The sequence below is a fragment of the Alosa sapidissima genome, chromosome 6 (genome assembly GCF_018492685.1).
Source record: "Alosa sapidissima isolate fAloSap1 chromosome 6, fAloSap1.pri, whole genome shotgun sequence".
NCBI lineage: Eukaryota > Metazoa > Chordata > Actinopteri > Clupeiformes > Clupeidae > Alosa > Alosa sapidissima.
In genome coordinates this window covers 20,218,308-20,242,441 of record NC_055962.1, presented here as the reverse complement: position 1 = coordinate 20,242,441, position 24,134 = coordinate 20,218,308, and the positions used below count along the sequence as shown (strand labels likewise).

The following is a 24,134-nucleotide window of genomic DNA, read 5'->3' as shown; positions in this document are numbered from 1 at the left end:
CAGTGGGGAAAAAACGCAGCCTCTGTGGACAGCCCAGGCTCCAAAAATGAAAATGAAAACAAAAACAACCTGGTCCAGCCTGGACCATAAAAACATAAACTGTTCCAATTACCGACGAGATGCGTGTTTAGTTTCAAATGCACCAGAAGGAAGGGAGAGGGCGTAGCGAGCTAGCTCTCGGTTTTGTTTGAAAGTCTACAGAAGTTACATTATCCAACATTGCTTTGAACGCCTTTAACAGATAAGGGTCACTGCAATTACCCACATGTTCTCTCAGCTGTGACAAAGACACTCAAACACTTAGAGCAGCCACTGACAAAAGCTCCCACAATCTGCTTTTCCTTTCATTTGACATTTGCAAAATTTGACAATATCCAAACTGAATGCGACAGCAATTTACTTGCATTTTAAATGTAATGGTTTCATGTGTCCCAGACTGTTACTGGGTTAGAAAACTGCTGAGTTGTGTATGTGTGTGTGTGTGTTTGTCTGAATCTAATCGCCCACACACACATACAGGGTGACTGTTTAAGGGTGTAGGAAGGGAAAAAATGCTGACTTGTCAGATGACACACACTCTTTTATAACGCTAGCACACACATAGGGATGTAACAATTACCGGTATAATGGTAAACCGCAATAAAAATGTTGACGATAATAATTACCGTTTTCATTTCAAACATCATGATTATCACTGTTGATTACCGCGGTGTGGAAACCGTGTGTTTAATCCTTCCCAGCTTCATCCGAGCCTGCTTTTGACATACAGTAGGCCTGGTACAATGGAACAAAACTGGAACAATTGATGGTTTTAACTACGATTCGGATTAGGCTACACCTGATTTTAAAAGGCGGATTTTTTTCTCCGCAAAATGTGCACTGTATCATGTAGCCACTCTGCGTCTTTTTATGTTCACGTCCACATTAAATCCATTCCACTCACGTTATCAGGAGAATACAGTAGCCTAAAGTTTTATTTTGAACGCTTACTTTGGTCTCACTCATTGCATCCAAATAACAGAAATAGCAAACTCCAAGTTATGGTAGGGTAAGTTAAGCTATAAGCACATAGCCAATTAAACATGAAGAAAAAAGTGAACGGGACACTTTTTGAAACTATTTCAGCTTGTGTAGGCCTATCAGTGCTTTCTGAACATATTGAACACACTTTTAGAAATACCGTGATAATACCGAAAACCGTGATAATTTTGGTCACTATAACCGTGAGGTTAAATTTTCATACCGTTACATCCCTACACACACACACACATCATCTCTGTCAAACACCCTCTCAAGCAAAGCCTAAAGTCCCTAGAACTATTCACTCAATGGTGTGTCTCACTCACACACACAGCTTCTCACCTGTGGATCCCCCAGTTAGATCACCTCCATTAAATCACCCTGTTATTAACACACTAAACTATTCACTCAGTGGTGTCTCTTTTACACAGGCACATCACTCTCACTCTCTCACCTGTGGATCTGCTGCAGGCACCCCCGACTGGATGACCTCGTGGGACAGGGGGATCTTCTTGGCCTGGCCTCGGCCCGGGGGTCTGGGGATGACGCCCGAGTAAGGCCCCTGGTTCTCAGAGTCCGGGTACATGGCCGTGTGCCTGGTCTCCTGCTCGTTCTTGGCCACCACGAAGCGTGGCAGGGGCAAGTCCTTGACTGTGAACGGCAGAACACACACAGCACAACCTTGCTTGGAGCTTGGATGACACATGTGAGAGTAACCGCCTAAGTATCAGACTGATTATCTGATCAGTTTGTTTCAATTCAACCTGAATCCATAGCAAAAAGGAAAGGCCCAAATGACAATGCTCTTTTCAACATTAGCACCACAGCGAACATAGAATTACCGAATCAATGATACCTAGGAACAAACTTCTACCTGAAAAATGAATCAGTTAGACACACACAGTCACTTACAGCTAACCTTGACCATCAACATCTCTGACAACCACATTAAAGAACAGAAATATATTGAGATATTCAGAAAATGACCAGCCTCCCCACACATTAAACAAAATTTGGCCAATAACAAGATCACAAATTCAATATTCCATATCCCTGGAGCTTGACAGCAGAACAATCATCATGAGTCATGTCAATTGTAAATGACTGTTTGTTTATGCTTACATGGACATAAGACTGCACTAGGCCACCTCTAAAATGACTCTGAAACTAACCTGTGCGGACAGAGAAAGGAGACAATTCTCCAACTACACAACGTGGACAATGTTTTCTAAAAAAAAACATCTCTCTTTTTCAATTCGTTGAGACATGATGAAACAATGTGATGCAACTACTCATGCCTCTTCCAAACAGCATCAGCCCTCCAGGGCCTGGTCTGCAATTTCCTGTTTCTATTCTCTTTCTCTCTATCTCCGACCCTACCAAGCTATCACCATTTCCTGTTACTGCCAGCATAAAGAAAAGCGCCTTGTATACTCCTCTGCTTTGGTCTTCTCTATCTCCTAAGTGGTAAATTCCTGGAGGCATTGAATTTGCCAGAGAGCAGAAAGAGACGTTCCTTCTCTGCTTATACTGTGAGAACAATTGGACCTACAGAGGACGTCCCAGACAGGCTAGAAAGTGTTAAGTGGCCACAAAAATTTCGTTGTGACCTTAGTTTAATCGAGACTCTTGTTTCCCCGAGCGGCCTTGAATACAATGTGTCCACTTCTGTGAAGAGGCACGCAGCTTATCTTCTAATCCCTGTTGTGGTTAGTTATGTAATCCCTCCAACTGGCACAATCATTTCATTTGCGACACGACCACTGGCCTCGCTCAGACGTGCAATGGGCACAGTGCCCCAGCGCTGGGGTGGCAGGTAGGCAGCGCCATGCCTGAGCAACCAGGAGGACAGAGGCCTGTTGAGCACACTGAGCTTAACTCTCTGCACTTACCTGTGTTTAAGCTTTCCACTCGCAAAGGCAGTCCAGACTGGGCTATAGCGATGAGCTTTAGTGCAATGTAGAACTGACTCCTTCCAAAGTGCCCTAGACGAGTCGCGCCACACAGCTCTGTGATCTGCAAAAAGTACACAGGCACGGTGTTGAGTGCACGGGTAGTTGCGATGTTTTAATGGCAAACAACTGGACAGAACTTGCTGTGAGAGGGGGACAGTTGGGGTGAAGCAAAGACAAGAGAAAGAACAGGGGACAGAGAGAGGCTAACAAATCAAAATTCTTCAGTGACATATGTTGTTTGCTTGTGTCCACGTATCAAACTGAGCTGTTAACAGTAATCTCCTGCTTCACTCTCCGAGATAGAGGAACCAGTGAGATTTATGCAGGGAAGTCTAAGGTCATTGTGATTTAACAAAGGGAATTTGTGAACAACACAGGTTATGCGGAACATGCCCCCATCTGCAGTTCTGTTTGCAAAAGTTAGAGCATGAATGCTGACTGCCATTATGGTTTAACATCAATCAACCTGATTTACACATAAACAAATACAATCTTGCCATTCCAGATTTTCTGATGACAAATGTTACCATTCATTATATAACTCTGCAATCCAGTGAAAACTAAGAGTTGGACCCAGAAGCTTTTTAAGTAGATGACATATAAGCAGTGTATCGTCTTGTGTTTGCTAATGAGTCAAAATGCTTTTTAGACAACAATTGCTAATTCAACACACGAGGAGACACACCCCTTTGTATCACATGCATTCCAACAGCACCATTGCTTTCCACACAAAATGCCCATCTACAATGACAAATGGTCACAAAAACATAGTTTCATTTGCATTTTCTACTGGTTTGTTTCTTTCCATTTCGGTGCAGGTTAAGGGTAATGCTACTTAGCACATAATATCGCACCCAACACGCCAGGCAAACCTGAAATGCTTCGCTACTGCTTATGGTGAATGTCCTGATGAAAACAAAAATCTCTTTAAAGCTTGTTTGGCTGGCGATGCCACCTACTTCAGGTTATTTTGAGAAACTCTAGCTAAATCTAACAAATAGGTTCTAAATCTGAAATCCAAGTAACGTTATAGTTAATTAGGTAAACAACCATGTTATCCTGGTGTTTTTCTTTTCCATTATGTCGACAGCGAAGGTCCAACGCTGGACACAAGCGCCCAAGTAAGTTTGCTAGCAAGCTAATTATCATTGCAGGCTATAGTGAAGGTTAACAAAATCACACGACACAAATATTTGCCTGCGTTCATCATCAGACACGAGTGATATATCTGGCCATTAAAGAGAAAATACTCATTATTTTGCCTATTATGGGGTTTCATTCATTATGTTTTGAGATGTCAGTTGAGCAGCTGGATTGCAGCTTAAGTGTGGGCATGTTTGCTAACGTGCTAGCACATCTGGCTAGCAAGCTAACAATCTAGGAAAATTACAAAGCTAGCAGGGAAAAAAAGACTTTGATATAAACTGTTATGTTGTATGAACCAAATGTCATGCATTTAGGGAAACATTTGATATATTCTACTGAAAAGTTAAATATTTGTGGGTGGGGGCAGACTAGGTAAACAGAGCAGTTATCCAGCTACCGTGGTCATCTGGTTAGCTTTCTGTAACGTTAACTTAGTGAGGCTGGACACCAATTACTTTGTCAAACTTGAAGCCCAACGGTTTAGAAGCTAGTTCTACCCTCCTTATATCCCATTCTTAGTTCTCTGGCAGTCATTCACTTATTCACTGGCTGGCTAACGATGAAAGCCTCATTTTAAAGATCTTATAGATCGTAATGGCAGAGTAACGTTAGTCAATACCACAGGTAAGTTAACGTTAATGTTAACTTATTACAACTTGGCAGCAACTGTTAGCCATGTTTTTTTCCCCTTTAACAGTTCAAGTCTGCAAATCGACGACACAGGCAACGTTTTAAAGTTAACGTTATTTCAAAATCACCATGACAAGAAAAATACACTTGTTTAATTGAGTCATTGTTGGTGTTTATGTTAGTCGACTGGCAAGGAAACAGAAATATGTCCAAGTTCATGTCTTACCTGTAAGACCACATCACTGGGTAACTGAGCCGCCCGAAAAAGGTCAAGAACTTTGCCATTGGAAGCCACTTTTTTGGTGTTGTCCGTGTCACAGTAGATAAACAAATCTGAGTAATACTTCTGCTCCACATCACTCAGGGTTAAACTTTCCATTGTGGCATACAGACCTAACCAGCAAGCCCACCGGCTAGCTCTCCAAACTAGTTTGCTAAACTTGCTAGCAATCCAAGCTAGCCGACGCAGCTAGCTAGAGTTGATCACAAAAAGGGCGAAAAATAAACGCACTGTACGAATAGCTTAGACTAACCTACCGGGAATATGTCCTTTTGTCAGTATATACAAGCATCAGAGACCAATGGGGAGGCAAATTTACCATAAATAACTGTTTATATAACGTTATTTAGCTATACCACTCGTTTAACGTTACCGTTAGATTGCAGACGCCTCGCTGGTAAGGTGTAGTCGTTAGCAATTTCCTCCAGCTTGGTAACGTTATATTAGCAAGGTACGTTAGCCTGTTAGCAGTAGCTTGTTAGCCAGCGACTCGGAAAACTAGCTTCAAAGTCAGCCTCAAAATCCAACTCCCGTTTCGCACGGTGGTGTGTAACGGCGAAAGTATACTTCCCTTCTCACTCCTCTTCTCTTTATGGTCACACCATTTAGTTTTTTTGAACCAAGCACGTTTTAATCCTTGTATGTGATGTCAGAAATAAAGTTTCAGGATCTTTGGGCTCCTTCCTCTTACAGCCAACGCCGCCATTCCTGTGCTTGTGACGTAATCATTTAGACAGAACAACCCGCAAAGGGGGTTCAGGAGAGCCCCGGATGGCTTTCCTCAAGATTACTAACCTACATCAGATGACCATACTGCAACTACCTGTCTCATCATAAATATTACAGGCATTTGAAATATTACAGGTCATAGTGCAACCAATTTGCAACGAGTGTGGTGTCACGTGTGTAGGCTATAATTTAAAATTCACCTGCAGGTGGTTGTTATTGCAATGGTCATGGTGACAAAATGACCAGCAGATGCTACTGTGTATAAATGCTTTATAATGTAGGCCTATGCATATTTTTTGTCCATTTCAATATTCACAAACTTCACCGGGATGTGACGTCAAACACAACATAGAACACAGAAGTCTGTAGCCTACCTGATTGGTTAATACCAAAGTCACTCCTCCATCCTTTTTAGGTCGCAGTGACAGACGCTGTGAACTTGACAGCTTCATATCAGACTGGTTCTGTCTATGTGTCGGTTATCATGGATTGGATCACTCTCATTCTCTCCTTGATTGTAATTGTAATTTCAGCTCATCTCTTATTCTTTGAGCATTACACAAATGCTCCTCCATGCATAAAAGGATGGATACCATGGTTTGGTGCAGCTTTAGAATTTGGCAAAGCTCCTTTGGAATTCATAGCTGAAGCAAGAGCTAAGGTAAAACATGTATTTACTGTGTGTGTGTGTGTGTGTGTGTGTGTGTCTGTCTGTCTGTTTGTCAGTGTTAGTCATTGTAAAATATTTGACAGATCAGAGCACAGTAGTCCAGATCACAGAAAGTTTGTTCCTTGGGATGATTTATGGCTGTAATTGGCAGTGTCACTGGCAGAACATACTGTTAGTAGAATATAGTTCATGGCCATTTACACAGAGAGAGAAATGGAAAGAGAAAAAGAGATGTGCATACAAACAAGTAGTCTAACTTAGAAGCAAAGGTACCCATGCTGCTAATACAGGTGACTAAACATGAGCTGACAGGTTCAGGAGTCCAGCTCCTCCCCTAAATGCTATATTATTTATATGCTATATGCTATTTTGATTTTATTTTGGTACCAAAATATTTGTCTTGGCAAAAAATGTCTCTATAACATCACCAGGAAGCTACTGTAAAATACAGTGATAGTTGCAAAGTTGACAATGTATTGTCAGTAGAATTAATTACTTCAAAAGGCAAATTATTCACACATATTGGATAGCTGATTTTGGAATGCCTCAAAATACTGATCTCAAATTAGTATACAAGTCTATTACACTATCTCACAGTGTTTTAAATTAGAAGTGCCATTCAGGGATTCAACTCGGTAATTCATGTAAGTAGGACTCAGAAAGGGCCCTGTTGACACAGACTGTTTTTTTTTTTGTGGGTTGAAATGAGGGGAACCGTTGTTGTGTTCTACGGGTGGTATTTGGTGGGATGACTGAGCTTTTTGAAAGGCAAACTAGGTTACAATGCTGTTGCTGGGTGACAACTGACACGAAGAGGGAATGGGACACAATTTTGGAACGTTTGTTGTTGTTATACCCCCTGTCTTGCTTGCACTTGGCTGCAGGCATTTTCACTCGTCTCATATTAATGCTGTAAGGTTACTTGAGTGCAAACATTTGAAATAGATATTTTAGAAATAAGATAATGAATTAATATACAGTATATCAAATTTGGCCAGCATGTTAACAGATCTTCTGTCCTCCATCATGCTTTCTAAACATGTTGTCACTTGAACTGATGAAACCTTAACAAATCAATCAGTCAATCAGTCAATCAATATATATCTATCTATATGCTATATTTTTTTTATTAACTCAATTATTGTTTTCATCAGCATGGTCCAGTCTTCACTGTATGTGCTGCTGGCAAGCGCTTGACCTTTGTCACTCTCCATGAGGACTTTCGCACCTTCTTCATGTCCAAAGACGTGGACTTTGAGCAGGCAGTGCAGGAGCCTTGCTACAACACAGGTAGATGCTGTACAGTTCCACTGGTCCTGGCCCTCTGATAACAGCCTCTGGCATATCTCTGCCCTTTCAATGAACCTTCTTTAGCCATGTGGTTTTCATGGTTTTCATGTTTTTGAATACAACTGCTATAGCTGTTAGACAGGTAAGATAAGTGAGTCATAACTGAGTAATCGTGGGCAATGCTGATATTATCTAGAAGGGTTTCTAAAAAAAACAACCTGTTCCATTGTAAAACCTGTTTCCAATATATTTGTGTGCCAATATAAACGAAAGGCCAAAAGCATGTTCTTTCCTCCATGATACTGATAGATGAAACCTACCCACATATATCTGTACAGACACTTGTACATAATTCATGGGTAACCTATTGAGGGGTTCCTTTCCACACTGAATCATTTAAGATGCCACCTGTACAGGTACACACAGGCAGTCTAGTGATTTACACATGGGCAGTCTGCTTATAAATACTCATATTCAAACAAGGACTTAAACACTCATACACAAACAAGGGCATACATACTCAGTACACAAAGCATGGTGCCAATGCTAATTTAAGTGTGTGGAACACCCACCCCTCTTCCTCTCCAGCATCCATCAGCAAAGAGAGTTTCTTCAAGTTCCACCCAGCATGCAACGCTCTGATCAAGGGCAGGCTGACCCCGGGGAACTCCGCCATGTTGGCCAACCACCTGTGTGAGGAGTTCAACGAGCACCTGGAACTGCTTGGGGACAGTGGGACCAAATGTCTCAGTGACCTGGTCAGGTACTGTCATTTTAATGTGTGTGTGTGTGTGTTTATGTGTGTGTGTGTGTGTGTGTGTTCTTCACCTGGTGTGAATGCAACCGGAACAGGAGGGCATATGCAGTATGAGGTCAGCTAAGCTGAGCTTAATGCTGTGATGCTGTAATCATTTAAAACACTCATTTTTAAAAGTGGATAAAATTCCAGATTTTAGCAAAGGGTTGATGTTAGGGTTCATCTGTACACGCAAAGTTCCCTGGCACTGTACTCTGGATACAGACATGGGCATGATTCAGGCATGGCTTTGAACATTTCTGATAACTTCAGGCACAGAAATTCTGCTTTGAGCCCTGTGTACAGGCTTGGACTTCACAGTTTCAATGTCTACCAGCTGAGTGACAGTAGATAGCACTCTTGCACAGTTAGCGTGAGCGTTAGATACTCTGTGTATGTTGGCAGAAATGTTTTTGTACCATATTTACAGACAAAGAGATTTTTACTGGTGGTATGTATTCCACTGAAGAGACATATTATTCTATGAATGTCATATGCATTTTGCAAAACAATTACTTTGGAGAGAGTCAAAAACACATTTCTTAACATAGGTGTGTCACCACACCCTCTAGACCAGAGGAACTGAACTAACCAGAATGTAAAACTGCTGCAAATGTACACTCATAGCTAAATTACCGGTACCCTCATTATTGTCTGACTCACCATAGAAATGTGTTATCGTTTCAAAATGTTAATCTAGAGTTGGTTTTTATCCTCTGTTGCTGGTGGAGACACAGGGGAGTTGTCAGTGGAGTAATCTGTAATGAGTTATGCAAAGCTAAAGCATTGACATGATAAATATTGACAGATTTATATTTATAGAACTTGTTTTTTTGTCATTCTTTTTTGCTGGGAACCATGGGGGTTGCGGACCCCTTGATGAAGATCTCCACTCTATTGAGTCCCTGCAGTTATTTCTTTTTGTACATAGTAGAAACCTCCATTATTTTTCATCCATCCTATTTCATTCTCTCTCTCTCTCTCTCTCTCTCTCTGTCCCTAGCTCTATCTCTCCTCACTCTCTATCTCTCTTCATGTTGTCATCATAGGAGTGTCATGTACCCAGCAGTTATGAGCAACCTGCTGGGGAAGTGTAATTCACCGCAGCAGAACAACTCCATGAAGGAATTCAAGGACAAGTTCGCCGTCTACGACGAAGGCTTTGAATACGGCTCTCAGCTCCCTGACTTGTTTTTGCGGTGAGCTCTGCTCCTCTCCACTCTGCTTGCTTCTGGCCCAGTGGCCTAATTCACAAGAGGGTCAGTGAACCCCAGGCTGAATTGGCTTACGTAAAATCCATGTCTTATTTGGGTTTGGTCCATGGCCGATTAGGTATGCAAAAAGTGTCTGCTTTAGACACCAAAGCAAAATATAACCACCTGGGGAAAGGTTTTCAAATAACAGTTTTTTTCTTGGTCGCTTTGGTCCATTTCTCAAATAATCATTAAAGGTAGAGTGTTAGAGAAAGGTAAACGATTTCTAACACACAACACTTTTTGTAACATTCAGAGAATATCTACTCATGATCTTTTAGCTCGCTATTCTCTGAGCACTGTGAAGTGGAAACAAACAGTGGGGGAGAGGGGGGGGGGGGGGGCAGCCTGTCCCCAAAACAATAACAAAACAGTGTGGAGCTTCTCAGGGATCGAGCACTGAAGGGAGGAGTGAGCTGTCTCTCTGGTGTGTTTTGTTTGGTCTTAAACATAAACAAATGTGACCAGCAACACTTTATTTGCACAATAGTAAGTCCCCAAAACAATAACAAAACAGTGTGGAGCTTCTCAGGGATCGAGCACTGAAGGGAGGAGTGAGCTGTCTCTCTGGTGTGTTTTGTTTGGTCTTAAACATAAACAAATGTGACCAGCAACACTTTATTTGTTTATTATTTATAAGTATAAGTATATATACTCATTTGATCCTGTGAGGGAAATTTGGTCTCTGCATTTATCCCAATCTGTGAATTAGTGAAACACACTCAGCACACAGTGAACACACACTAATCCCGGTGCAGTGAGCTGCCTGCAACAACAGCGGCACTCGGGGAGCAGTGAGGGGTTAGGTGCCTTGCTCAAGGACACTTCAGGTCGGGGTCGTGCCTACTGGTCAGGGTTCGAACCGGCAACCCTCCGGTTACAAGTCCGAAGCCCTAACCAGTAGGCCACGGCTGCCCCAAATAACTAGGGGGCGTGGCTTTTGCGAACGGTCAATTGTCTTGCCACGATCTGTGGAGCTTACAGACAACAACAAGTGCATTTCTCAAAAAAAATGTTGCAAACTCACACACAGAGTAGATTACCTGCAAAAGCATGTCACTTGCTCAAAAGGCTCAGTTGATGTCAGTCTATGTCAGTCAATAACATATGAGTGTAATCAGAGTGAAAAGTTCCTGTGTCTCTGTTATGGACAAGAGTCAAACTGATTTATATGAGCATGTTTTATATGAGCATGAGCATTTTCTAATGAGCCCTGAGGAATCCTTCCCTCTCATTGAGATATTGCTTATTGCACTTTCATCGTGTCAATAATTTATTTGATTTTGACATTTATCGGTGATATAAGTATCAGCATCAAAACAAATTATTGCGGCAACATTGATTGCAAGAATCTTACAGTAGCTTAAAAATATATAAAAAGTTAATTCAAAACGGTTTGGGTTTTTTGCTTATAAATACTATGTCCACATTCACTATATTATCGATTATATTCATTAAAATACAGTAGATGCTAAGATAATAAAAAATAAAATATTCATAAAATTGTTAAATGGACAGTGTCAATATTAGAATTTTACTATTAGGCTATTTTCATTTTACTTAGAAGTAGCCTACCTTGTATGGAGGTCTATCATATATGTAATTAACAGTTGTAAAGTAAACTTTTATTTTTACAGTATTTACAGTAGTTGAAATGAATGATTTTTGTGTTAAATCAGTGAGCATGAATTGCATATTGGGTCCGGTGTCTGCAGGGAATGGGCAAATGCCAAGAACTGGTTATTATCACTGATGAGGAACATGGTGGTCAGAGCAGAGGAGGGTGAAGACACTGACACAGGCAGAAAGGTGAGCAAAGAGCAGCGTCTACAATGGACATCATGAACATTCACATGCAGGTTACATGGTATCAGCGTCTACAGTGGTCATCATGAACATTCACATGCAGGTTACATGGTATCAGCGTCTACAGTGGTCATCATGAACATTCACATGCAGGTTACATGGTATCAGCGTCTACAGTGGTCATCATGAACATTCACATGCAGGTTACATGGTATCAGCGTCTACAGTGGTCATCATGAACATTCACATGCAGGTTACATGGTATCAGCGTCTACAGTGGTGATCATGAACATTCACATGCAGGTTACATGGTAGCAGCGTCTACAGCGGTCATCATGAGTTAATACAATTGCTAATACGTTACTAATACAAACACACACTGAAGTCTATGAAGAAATGGACATATACTTACAACCAAACGTTTTATGAAAGAATATATCCCTTCTGTGTAACTGATGTGTGATAGCTGTCCTGTCGGTGTCTTTATTTATTACGTGGATAGCACTGGTATAAATCTTTTTTAACCAAGGGTTTATTATATACTTTGGCTTTACTCCATTACTCCATATCTTTCAAGGTTTTGTTTTATACGTTGGCTTTACTCCATATCTTTAATGTCTTTTGCTCTTTAGACTTTGCTGCAGCATCTAGTTACAACGATAACGGACAAGTTCCTTCCCAACTTCGGCCTTCTCATGTTGTGGGCATCCCTGGCTAATGCAATACCTGTAAGTTAAAACTCAAAGTAAATATAAGAAACAATTTTGAAGAAATTAATGAAAAAAGGAATTTAACCATGAAGTGTGATTTAATAACTCACTGCAATGTGGAATGTGGAAGGTTCAAATGTGTCAAGATGACACCCTTTTTGTGTCATCATTGAAAGTCCAACTGTTAAATGTACATAGCAGCTTTATAACATAGAAATAAGCAGAGGATTTTATTTATTACCCCCTCAGATAACATTTTGGGCTGTTGCCTTCATGATGTCCAAACCCTCGACCTACAAGAAAGCCATGGAGCAGATAAATGCAACACTAAAAAATCAAGGTACAAAATAGTCGGCTCAATCCTAAGAAGTTGCCTTCTCAATAGAAACGCATAAACACACAGCATCGGGCAGTGATGCAGGTCGATGTGTCATAAACTCTAAGGCAGATAACACACAGAAAGCCACTACGCTGATTCTGCATGTATCTCCAATTGGTCCCATGTGCATTCTAAAGAACTGCTATTTTATCAGTCACTTCTGTAAATCTTTTCCAAGTTATACCCTTTAAAAAAAAGGAATATTGCAACCAGATATTCTACACTGTATTCAGATTTACAGATAATAACAACTGAAAAAGCTTTTTCTACTCAGAGAATTGATAAAGAATTGATAATGAATCGGACCGATAATGGCATCAGTACTCATAAAATACTATCAGTTCCCATCCCTCCCTGATGGCACACAAATCAGATCACATTTTCATGTGCGGGTGAAAGGAAGATAACAGAGTTCAGAGGGTTTAGTTGTTCACCTCTGCTCTTATTGTTCTCCGTTTAGCCACTAGAGGGCAGCAGACTGTTACACTTAGAGGGACTACTGGTAGGCAGCCAGCTAGGCATGGAAAGAACAGCAACAACCGAAGTCTCATGAGATATTTACAATCATAAAAGCTCCTTATAAACAGATGTGCCGCTGCAATAAGGGAAATCATGATACTCAGCACCTGGTTAATTACCGTAATAAAGGCAGTATGTAATATGATCTTAATATCCTGGATGGATTTCCAAAGTGGTGATGCCACCTGTGTGGTGGTGCCTTTGTATTTTACATTCAATAAATATAATGTGTGATTAACTCTGTTCACTTTTTCCATCTCTCTGTGGCTCTGTTTCTTTCTGTTTATCATTGCTTCTGTCTCTCTCTTTTTTCTTCTCTTTGTTTATCATTGCTTTCTCTCCCTTCTCTCTCTCTCTCTCTCTCTGCCTCTGGTGGTGTCAGACACTAAGAACACCAGTGTGACGCTGGAGGACCTGCAGGAGATGCCGTATGTGAAGTGGTGCATCCTGGAGGCCATCCGGCTCCGGGCCCCTGGTGTCATCACCCGCAGGGTGGTGCGGCCGCTCAAACTGCAGGTGAGCGCTGGGGTGCAGATGGCTGGACAGGGACCCCTGTGACTATGTACTCTCCCCACTTTCTTTAGTTTAAAATGGTGTTCTTTAGTGTGTTTTTGTTGTGTTGTGTTTTTAAATTAGACTTTTAGGAATTAATGTATGAGCAGTATAATACTGTATCTGATTTTGAACAACTGGTATACTTGAAACTTGAGAAGCTGACTTACTGTGTAAAAAAAAAAATAGCTGCATATTTACTATTAATGCACAGTAGCTCAATATCTAAATAGCTAAAGCTAAGTGCTAAGATAATTAACCCAGTTTTCATAGAACATTACTCTAGCCCAGAATACTGAATGGGGAAATGAAATGTTATTGTAGTGGTTATGGGTCATAGGATATGATTTATGTTGCTGTGTCCTACATTTGGGACAAGTCCTGAGCTAGGTTTGTTTTTTCAGAGTCCCTAGTGTGAAAGTGTGTAATGCTGTTATTTTAGTAGAACAGCAAATTAGTACCACCAGGAAAAGCTATTCATCACAGAAATGTGTCAAATTGTAACATGTTATCTAAAATATGTAAACATGCCTTTTATACACACACAAGTGCATATAAACATACCTTGTATATTGCATGTACACATTTTAAAATGTCTTGTGTGTGCACTGGTGATTTCCTCTGTTCGCAGAACTACACTATTCCTTCAGGAGACTTGCTGATGGTGTCTCCATACTGGGCACACCGAAACCCAGAGTACTTCCCTGACCCAGAGGAGTTTAAGCCAGTGAGTGCCCATCAGTCAACCCCTATCTCACACCACACCACCACAGGGATGCTCTGTGAAAGTTCACTGGCAAAGGCATTTTTCAAAATCCGCCTTATGAAACATGAAAAGCCAAATGAGGAATGGCAAAGACATGTCATATCGCGTGTGTGTGGTCACATCATTGTGAAATGTGTTGTAATGTAATGGCAGCGGTGTTCTCCATCCTATAATTTTCCCTCATGTAGAAGGAAAGTGATATTGCTGTATTGTTGTATTGCCCTGTAGACTGAGTGACCCAATCAGTGTGTGTGAGGAGTTAAGGACAATTATTCTCACAATTAGCCTTCCTTTGCCTCCTTTCTTTTAATGACCTTCTCAAGTAAAGGAAACAGCCCCTTTTTTTTCAGCAAACTTTTTTTAGTGTATTAGCTTTTCCCCCCCCCTTTAAATGCGTTTTTTGGCATCGGCCATGTTTACTTTTTAACTCTGGGTGATTTAGAGCCTCCTCTCGAACGCTCCATCCTAGCGCTGTCCGCACGGCCGATGGAAATGCACTCTAATTTTACCCCGCGAGTGCAGGGCTGGGCCAGTGTACTCGTACTCTTCGTTTTTTCTCTAAGTAGGCCTTTAATATTTGATCCCAAGACAGGCTTCACTTACCAAATAAATGGACTTTGTACATTTTAATGCATTTGTAAAAGAGATGGTGGAGTAGTGGTTAAGTACCTGGATTCTTTTACTTTTTTTGGAGGGGGGGGGGGGGGGCATAAGAGTTTTAAAAATAGCCCTCAAAGGAAAGGTCTCTGGTGTATGACTTACTTTGAGTTTTTTTCTGCACTTGTACTCCTCGTAATAAAGCATTTTCTTCCCACAGGAACGATGGGAGAAGGCAGATTTAGTAAAGAATGTATTCCTGGAAGGGTTCGTGGCATTTGGAGGAGGCAAATACCAGTGCCCAGGAAGGTTAGCAAAACAGCCTTTACAGCCCTGCCTTTACAAAGCCGTCTACAGGCACTGTTTGGTGCACTCCTCCGTCCACACGACCACGACTGGTCACATTAAACCTCTTATATAATTACACTATGTCACACACATGCAGCCACACATGCAGTAGCAGCTAGGCTTACTGAGATTTCAGAAATGCAGCAGTGGCCTCCATGCCTCCAAGATTTGAACTCATAAAAGGTGCAAAATGCCATCTTGGACAGTCCATAACTTGCATACCAAAACTGACCACAAGCAGACTGGCGCTCATCTGGCCTGGATCTTAACTGGTGCTGGTGTCACTGCCACCAGAAGGCGATATCGGAGGCGTCCATATTGTTGCCCCTGGCAGTACTGGCTGTCACGAATGTCACTGCCCGAGGGCCCACTGATCTGCCAGGTTGTCGGGGCAAAATGTGAACAGAGGATAGAAACACAAAATAGATGTATTTGTGTGTCTGTGTGTGGGCAGGGAAGATAATCAAAGCTGGATGATTTCATGAGGAATAACTATGAATCTGAAATGTACCTAATTTAGAGATGAATATTTAGCATGCAACTGACCTTCTACACGCCCCTCCTACATATCTGATCTTCTCCCACACACACACACACACCCCTTACGGAAAGCGTGATGAGTGTATAATGACTAATGTGGCTGATGTTATCGTCATTTGAGACGATACAGCACCGTTATCACCGTTATAAAAGAAAAGTTCAGTTCAATATCTTGGCAATGTATCAGATGCGCGTGACTTGTCATGCTCCTCCACTGTAGTGCTGTGCCTGTGTGTGGAGCTAGTGGGTGTGGCACTTGTTTTGACTGGTAAACTAATGCGCTGCAGCAAACTGCCACCAACCATCTAACACACACACACACACACACACATAAAAGTCCCCCTGGTCTCCTGAGAGACCCCAGCGAATGACAACAGTGCTGCCCTGGGAACCTGAGCAGGCCATGGTGGTGTGCCGCTAGCCGAGACAGATCAAGGGGAGAACGTTCCCAGCTGCACATGCACATCAAACGAGGCCAGGGCAGACGTGCGTCCCCCTAACCACTCCCCACCCCCAACCACTCCCCCCCACACACACACACACACACACCCCACTTCCCCAACACCCCCACACTCCCCCCCCCCCACACACACACACTCACACCCCACTTCCCCAACACCCCCCACCCCCCCAACTACCCCCCCCCCCCCACCCCCCTTGCCCTGACCTCCCCACCAGACCTGACCAGAGCAGAGCAGTGTGCTGGACCAGGCTGGCCCACCCTGGTTGTGCTCTGCTACAGCCCTCCCTCACTCGGTGTGGGAATCGCAGAACCTCCCAGTCGTCCAGAGAGAGAGGGGGAGAGAGAGTCCGGGGGAGAGAGAGAGAGAGGGATGGAGAGACAGAGATTGAGTGAGGGAGGAACAGACAAACAAGGAAAGGCAGATGTATGTATTGCACCAAAAAAAACAAAAGTCTGATTATATAACCCGCCCTTTTTAAAAACTTTTGAACGTTTTCCAAACATAACCCTCTCCTAAACTTAATGGATATCAAGGACGCCACCAAGGAATCTAAAGAGCTGGCGTCCCTGAATCCCAGCTGTGACGGCTAGCAGTGAACGTCTCCACGTTATATTTATAGGCCATGTCAAGAATCAGTGGTGTCCCTCCAGAGTCCAGTGGTGGTGATTTTTATTAGATCTTGTTAGAGCTGCGTCCCTTGTGACCATGGCATTTATCCCCCTGGGCAGAGCACTGGACGTCCATTCCTTGGGATGGAACTGCATTCACGGCTGACTTGGGAACAGAGGAATCCCATCCTCTCAATAAATGAAAATCTGGACAGTCCAGGCACACGTGGACAATCAAGGAAGCCAGTTTTCAGTATGCTGTGGTCATAGCAAAGAAACATTTTGATTTTAAAATGTTTTACACATATATGTCAACATTCTTGTAACATATAATCCCCATACGTGTTGGTTTCAGAAACAGCTTTTTTATTTTGTCAGTTCTGTTTAATACTGTATATATGAAGAAGAACATCTTCATCTTCATATAACCGATGTGTAATAGTATTTCTACACTCAAAGGATAAGGCTAGGTTTGATTTTTCAGCTACAACTGTGAGCTGTAGTGCTCCCCCCTCCTCTTCATTCCTAATGCAGTCGGCTGGATGAAATCTCCTAGTGCTGCATGGAGTCTATTAAGGCCTCTCAGATCCACACTGTTGATTCATCACCTCAGATTACAGGCCATTGATGAGAATCAAAGCCATGAACCCGAGGCTAAGAGGCCCCCGCTTAAGCAGCTCCACTGGGTCCAGGGTCTGACTCAGCCTTCCCATTTCAAAGACGCCTCCATTCACAAATCCACCCAGAGAAAAGGAGATAGACACCCTCTCTCTCTCGCTCTCTCTCACTACACACACACACACACACACTGTCTCTCCTTCTCTCTCTCACTACACACACACACACACACATACACACAAACACACACAGACGCACACACACACGCAAACACACACGTACACACACACACTCCATCTGTTTTCAACCTATCCCTGCCTTGATTCTGCCAAAGCACCGGCACGAGTCACAACCTCCGTTGTCACACCTGACTTCCTGATTTAGGGCGCGCAGTGGCGGAACCTGAGGTCACCCCATCCAGCAGAGAGCACACACACAGCTGTCAGGACGATTGTTGTCAGGGGCGCTAGGGTTTGACTTTGGAAAGCGCCGGAAATAACAGCAGTCAGCTGGCACCAACCGTGCAGTGCAGTGCCGTGCCACTCTGCACCGCGCCACACGCCTCAACCAGCAGCCCTGACTGGGTGCCCATCTAATTTGATCATTTTAAGAGATTGGCCCGCCGCCTGCGTCACCAGCACAATGCCCCGCCATGAGTCACACACTTGTCTTCAAGGTTATTATGACAGACCGAGCCTAGATTCATTACCATGCACACACTCTCTCAGTCTCTCACCTTCTCTCTATCTCTCTCTCTCTCTCTCACATGGACTATCAATTTCTTGTTCCTTTCTTCCTGTTTCTGTCTTCTGTTATTGTCTCTTATTTTCCTGTTTTGCTTGCTCTATTTTTGTCACTACCTATTTTTGCCTCTCTTGTCTAATCACATTTTTTTCCTTCTCTCTTTCTCTCTCTCTCTCTCTCTCTTCCTAGTTCACTTTCAGTGTTTCCTACCTGCATTTCCCCCATTTCAGCTGTCCACTCCATCTAAGAGAGATGACTGTCACAGCCTGCAGTAGTGATCAGTAGTTGGACATCTTCTCCGTTCCCTTGTTTCCCATTGGCTGTGTTGGCTCAGTGTCTCTTTTGGCTCTGGGGAAGGGGGAAATAGAACCAAGATGCTATCTCTCCAAACAATGGAGACCAGGCCAAGGACAAAGAATGCAGGGAGGTGCACTGCATCAAAAAACATCAGTAAAAATGCACAAAAAGAACATTTCACTTTAGTGAACTTCACTTTAGAACTTCACTTTTTGCATGAAAAGGTCTAGGGCTAGGTGGTGTTTATTTGTTTGTGTTTATAAACTAGCCTTTATTATTAACCGATGCTATGCAGCTAATAGGATAGCTCATAGAGTAATAATGTATGTGTTTTGTTGTTGTTTTTTTAGGTGGTATGCAATAATGGAACTGCACATGTTCGTGGCCATGATTCTCTACAAATTTGACTTCACTCTTTTGGATCCTTTGCCCAGTCCGGTAAGCATTATTATGCTTATGATATGAAATTAGTAAGCTTTTGTCGATTTGTGAATAGACAATCTAAGTAGTGTCTCAGCTGTTTGACCCTAATAAAAAAGTTTGACCGCAATAAAAAAAAAAAGGAAAGCCTATGCCTGAAGTGCACCAGTGCCTTGAGCTAAACCATTCATGGGTCATTGGGTGGACGGCTCCGTACCAGATGAGCGGTCCTGACAGTTAGAGACCTGTACATGGGTGTGCAGAGACCTGACTCTGCATAAAAATCTGTGAGGGTCACTACACACAGCGCATGATGGGATTTACCAGTCTACTTTTTTTTACGAGGAAAACCCAAATGTTTGGAGAAATCACAAAGACTCAGCATCTTCGAGTGTGGTTTAGAGAGAGGAAGAATAGCTGTAAAATCAGTCGAGAAGTGAAGTTTCAGTCGACCTTAATAATTCACTGAAAATGTTCAGATTGAGTAACTGAACATGCAGCCTTTGTATCTTTAGTAGTGCTCTGGTCAGGACTGTTTTGGATACTGTTTGTAAAAAGGCTTGTGGTCTTCGTGCCAGAGAAACCGAGAGGACGCATGATGAGTCACTCTCACTTTTTTGCTCCGCAGAGTCCACTTCACCTGGTGGGCACACAGCAACCTGAGGGACCATGCACAGTGGAGTACAGGCGCCGGTAGTGTGTCGCCACCACCACCAGGGGGCGCTGTACCACACGCTCCCATCCAGAACAACACAGCTAACTAAGACTAACCACAGATAGGACCTCTACAACAAAGGCAATACTAATGTTTTGGAAATCCAGTTAATAAAGCATCCACAGTGGTGCCTTTTTTTATGAGCTGAAGTCCAGTGTCTGTCTTTTGACTGATGAAAAAACAGATAAACTGACAATGGTTCCTCTATATATCCTCTAAAGTCTCTGTGTTAGTACTGGAATATAATGCATATGACATGATATAATATTACCTCAATGACCTCCAGATAAAATAGGAAAGCATACTTATGAAACCAAGCTCTAGGGTCCAAGATACGAGAACTATCTTCATCACTCACATCACATAAATGTATATTTATTCAAATGTCATGAGCGTTTATTTTATTATGAGTGATGTAAAATGAAATTAACCTGCAATTTTATTTGACCCAGGGTGAACCTCATTAACTGGTATTGCTTTGTCTGACAATTATGCTTACATGTGCAGTGTGCACTTTAGATGGCAATTGAAATATCTATCACTACAGTTGTTGCAATAAAAACATTTCTGTTTAGTAGTAGTAGTGTGGGCAGTGATGTTGGGTTGTATTTGTGTGTGTGTGTGTGTGCGTGCCTATATGTGTTGGCTACAGTATCTGTGTGTGTTGCCTAGCCAATCGCATTGATGTGATTACATTGGCTGGAGTGATCGATGTCCTTGTGAGCAGTCTCTAGTGTCCGCTATTGATCTTGTCATCTAATGGCTATTCACTTGTGGGTCTTATGTTTCTTCCTGTCTCAGAGGCAAATCTGGACAGGTAATGAAATGGAATCACTGATGTGTTTACCTAGAGTAGTCACAGGGTTAAGTAAGGTGACTGTGCCTCTGGCTGCACCTGTAGTTAATTTATGACGCATTCGACTGCAGTAGTAGAAGACTGTACCTCTAAATCCTTTACAGAATTCAATATTGCGCAGTAGCATCGTGGCGATTTTTCAACACCACTGTTATGGTGCGCGCATTTAAGTAAGTACAAGTTGCCAGTTACAGGTGACAAGGTAGGCCCTAGGCTACAACATATGCTCACTTAGGTAAACCCTACCAATGCACATCGATGCAGGCCACATATTTCTGTCATTCTGGGCATTCATTCTAGATTCTACCTGCTGCTGCTGATAGCGCGACAACATCCAACTGCTGCTGGAAGCTCTGACGTAGGCTACCTCTGCTAATTTGCGGCTTTTTTTAGACTCCGCTCCGAGAACGCCATTGGTCAGAGAATGCCCCCTGTAGACCGCGCCGTATTTCATTACTGGGTAACGCAAACATCTTTTGAATGCCGGAAGGCAGCCATTGGTGATTCAAACTGTCTGCAATAACGTCAGGAGATTAGTGAATCGCAGCTGGAATGCGAGGTTGATTCACAAAGGGAAGTGAGGAGGCAGAGCGACCGCGGAAGATACGCATCGGACAGCTTACATCCCGAACAGGTACAGCACAAAGTGATGGCGACTTGCTCTATCAGATCGTGTTTCAAAATGTAGAAAAATGGAATAATGCTACCATGCGAGCGACACGGGTGGCGCTCAAAACTGAATTTACCTACTGATGTGATGAAAAAAGTGTCCTTGTAACTTCTTAGAGCACGACTTTTCGTAACAAGTCTAATGTATTTTTCAAGTTACTTCGCATAGTGCTGGTGTGAAATACAATTGGGTACATTACTTTATTGTGTTGGAGTTAGTCATGTCAACACAACTAATGAAGACTGTCCATATCTTCAAAATAGACTAATGCATTATTAGCCCACCATCTACATGGAAAGTTAGGCTACTCCTATTGTTTGACCTTGACCAACTGTTTTCTTGCGTCATGTCACCTGTTGTTAGTAATTCACTCAGCCTGCTATTCAAAACAAGTTTATTCAAGCCGAATTACGCTTTATTCTGTAGACCTCAGTTTATCAATCAAATAAGAACATCGATACTTCGCTCTTCTTGCCTGTCACACATGCCTCTTAAATAGAAATAGAAAAAGCTCATGGTGGCAGACCGTGACGGGAGCGCAAGCGAACGACCGCTCCTCAATTGGATGACTCAAAGGCTAGATGCAGCAAACAGGTTGCAGTAGTCTCCGTACGTCATCCTTGCGCCCTCAGTTTGGTAACGCATCATTCATTCAGTATTTCGTCCTTGTCGTCCTCAACTTCTTAGACCAATTCCACTGACTATTCGACAGTAAATGACAGATTGTGGCGCATGTGTGGAATGAAAGTATTTGGAGCTCTTGGGTGTAGCCTACTGCTGAATTTAGTCCACTTCTATTTCCTGAAGTGGATTTTTGGTTCACATCCCCTGTGCTGTCCTGTTGTCCAGTTGCTGCTGCTTTTACCACTCCTACCGTGCCTACCAGTGACTGTATGTGAATTAGTGAAGTGATGGGGGGAAGGCATATGGGAGCCATGTTTTGATTAGTGGAGAAATTCATATCACTGATCATTAATGATTGCTAGGATTGACAGACATGGTTTTAGATTTCTATGAAAAATGAGTTGTTAACTAACTTTAATAATTGACCTTGATGCTGTGTGTGTGTGTGTGTGCGTGTGTGTGTGTGTGTGTGTGTGTGTGTGTGTGTGTGTGTCTGTCGAAAGATAAGAACAATTTTGTGGTTGTACGAATGCAAATGATCCATTTGATGGTCCAGTGATTGCCAGTTGATCTCCGAAAGGCTAAGTCACATCACACATTCATGTACAATTCCAACTTTATAATGCTTCGCAGCAGCCCAGACAGACTCCAAACCAGACAGCGAGAAAGGGTAAGTAACAAAGCAACTCCATCAAAATATTTAGCAGGCTACGGCCAGTGGCAGTATGACATTTACTGGCAAAATTCCTTAATTGAATTCCCCCCGAAGCGCTCCGAGCCCTGGATTCCTTTCCATGACAAAAACAGCACTTAAAGTACTTCCTCTCCTCCACAACCGCCAGACTATAACGGACACGGTGAGCGAGAGAGAGAGGGGGGGGGGGGAGGAGAGCGAGAGAGAGGGCTGGGTGCAGGCTTCGACACCATTGACCTCTGGGGCCGATCTCAAGCAGCTCTGGGTTTATTGTGCATGTATGTCACATAAACATCTGTGTGGGAAAGGCAGGCCATGATAGTGTAGCGAAATGGATGGGGGTGGGGGGTTGTGTGTGTGTGTGTGTGTGCGCGTGTGTGTGTGTGTGTGTGATGTTGGTGGTGTTAACACTTCTCCTGTCTGGAGCAGTTCATTTTAATGAAATGCCCAGTGATGTGTGCATTTCATTAGCCCTTGGGGTTATTTTTAGAAGCATTCACACCGGCGCAAGAATGAGCCAGACAGCGAAAGCCTCTATCTATAGCAGCCAGGGAGACTGTGTGAGAGGGTGAGAGATGGAGGGGGGGCAAGGGCACTTGTGTGTGTGTCTGTGTGTGTGGATTTAACATTGTACAGTATGTGTTTATATGTGTTTGTCTGTATGCTGTACATACTGTAGGAGTTGTGTGTGTGTGTGTGTGTGTGTGTGTGTGTGTGTGTGTGTGTGTGTGTGTGCATGTGCGAGTGATATGTGTGATGGAGAATGTCCCATGTGTGCTAACAGGGTGATCTGTACATCTCTGGTGGTGTGTACGTGAGAAATAGAGAGTAGCCACTTGTAAATGTAATGCATGTCTAAGTATACAGGTGGGGTGTGTGTGCGTGTGTGTGTGTAGGTGTGTGTGTATGTGTGTGTGGTGTTGATGGTTATTGATCCTAAAATAGCACCGGGTCTTTAGGGGGTGAGTCTGACAGTTCTGACAGCCAGAGCACCTCAGTGTTCTGGCTCGTCAGGAGAGATTACCAACACCAGCAATAACGGTGGCAATTGTGTGTGCGTGCGTGCGTGTGTGTGTGTGTGTTTCCATGTGTGGGGGGAGGTATGTGGAGGGGTTTTGATGGTAGCTCACCCACCTAATCTTTTGCCTGGGCATTAGCAACATTCTCCAACTGTCGAACATCTGTACAGTACACCAGGGTTCTAGGGAGGTGAAAGTTCCGACGTGTCCCATCCTCAGGATAAAGTAGGTTAGATTAGGTAGTTCATTGTCCTCGGAGGAGAGATTCAACTCCACAACACTGTTTGTTTACCTTCAAAAGCTACATTCCCTTGTGCAAATAAAAGAGCAACATGTTTTAAACCTGTTGCTTGATTGGAGACCAGCAGAAATAGCAAATGTTTTGAACCAAAAAGAACCAAATGAACCAAAGCGTACAC

At 42.8% G+C, this 24,134-nt stretch overlaps 2 protein-coding genes across 4 annotated transcripts in view; both read left to right on the top strand.

The window, feature by feature from the left end:
* The first annotated feature begins 4,638 nt into the window (after positions 1 to 4,638).
* LOC121711559 (24-hydroxycholesterol 7-alpha-hydroxylase) lies at positions 4,639 to 19,995 on the top strand. Of its 3 annotated transcripts, XM_042095254.1 has the most exons (13): positions 4,639 to 4,745; positions 6,294 to 6,421; positions 7,585 to 7,720; positions 8,309 to 8,483; positions 9,566 to 9,715; positions 11,485 to 11,578; positions 12,208 to 12,303; positions 12,535 to 12,625; positions 13,566 to 13,699; positions 14,367 to 14,462; positions 15,319 to 15,407; positions 19,068 to 19,155; positions 19,766 to 19,995. In XM_042095254.1, the coding sequence occupies exons 3-13, from the start codon at positions 7,666 to 7,668 to the stop codon at positions 19,832 to 19,834; spliced, it is 1,137 nt and encodes a 378-aa protein (XP_041951188.1). In that variant the 5' UTR covers positions 4,639 to 4,745; positions 6,294 to 6,421; positions 7,585 to 7,665; the 3' UTR covers positions 19,835 to 19,995. The 3 variants fall into 3 exon arrangements, with proteins under 3 accessions (XP_041951188.1, XP_041951186.1, XP_041951187.1); XM_042095252.1 differs by lacking the exon at positions 4,639 to 4,745 and having other exon boundaries at positions 6,199 to 6,421; XM_042095253.1 differs by lacking the exons at positions 4,639 to 4,745; positions 19,068 to 19,155; positions 19,766 to 19,995 and adding an exon at positions 18,610 to 19,054 and having other exon boundaries at positions 6,199 to 6,421.
* A 1,159-nt stretch (positions 19,996 to 21,154) lies between these two features.
* The window catches only part of rcan2 (regulator of calcineurin 2), an 84,048-nt gene continuing 81,068 nt past the window's right edge, over positions 21,155 to 24,134 (top strand). The window contains exon 1 of the mRNA XM_042096214.1: positions 21,155 to 21,342. The gene's annotated coding sequence lies outside the window, so the exon portion shown is untranslated. The remainder of the gene's footprint in view (positions 21,343 to 24,134) is intronic.

Coding starts and splice junctions, on each gene's coding strand:
- LOC121711559 (XM_042095252.1), top strand. CDS start 6,245: ATGGATTGGATCACTCTCATTCTCTCCTTGATTGTAATTGTAATTTCA. Junction 8,484..9,565: donor TGTCTCAGTGACCTGGTCAG/GTACTGTCATTT, acceptor TTGTCATCATAG/GAGTGTCATGTACCCAGCAG. Junction 14,463..15,318: donor ACCCAGAGGAGTTTAAGCCA/GTGAGTGCCCAT, acceptor TTCTTCCCACAG/GAACGATGGGAGAAGGCAGA.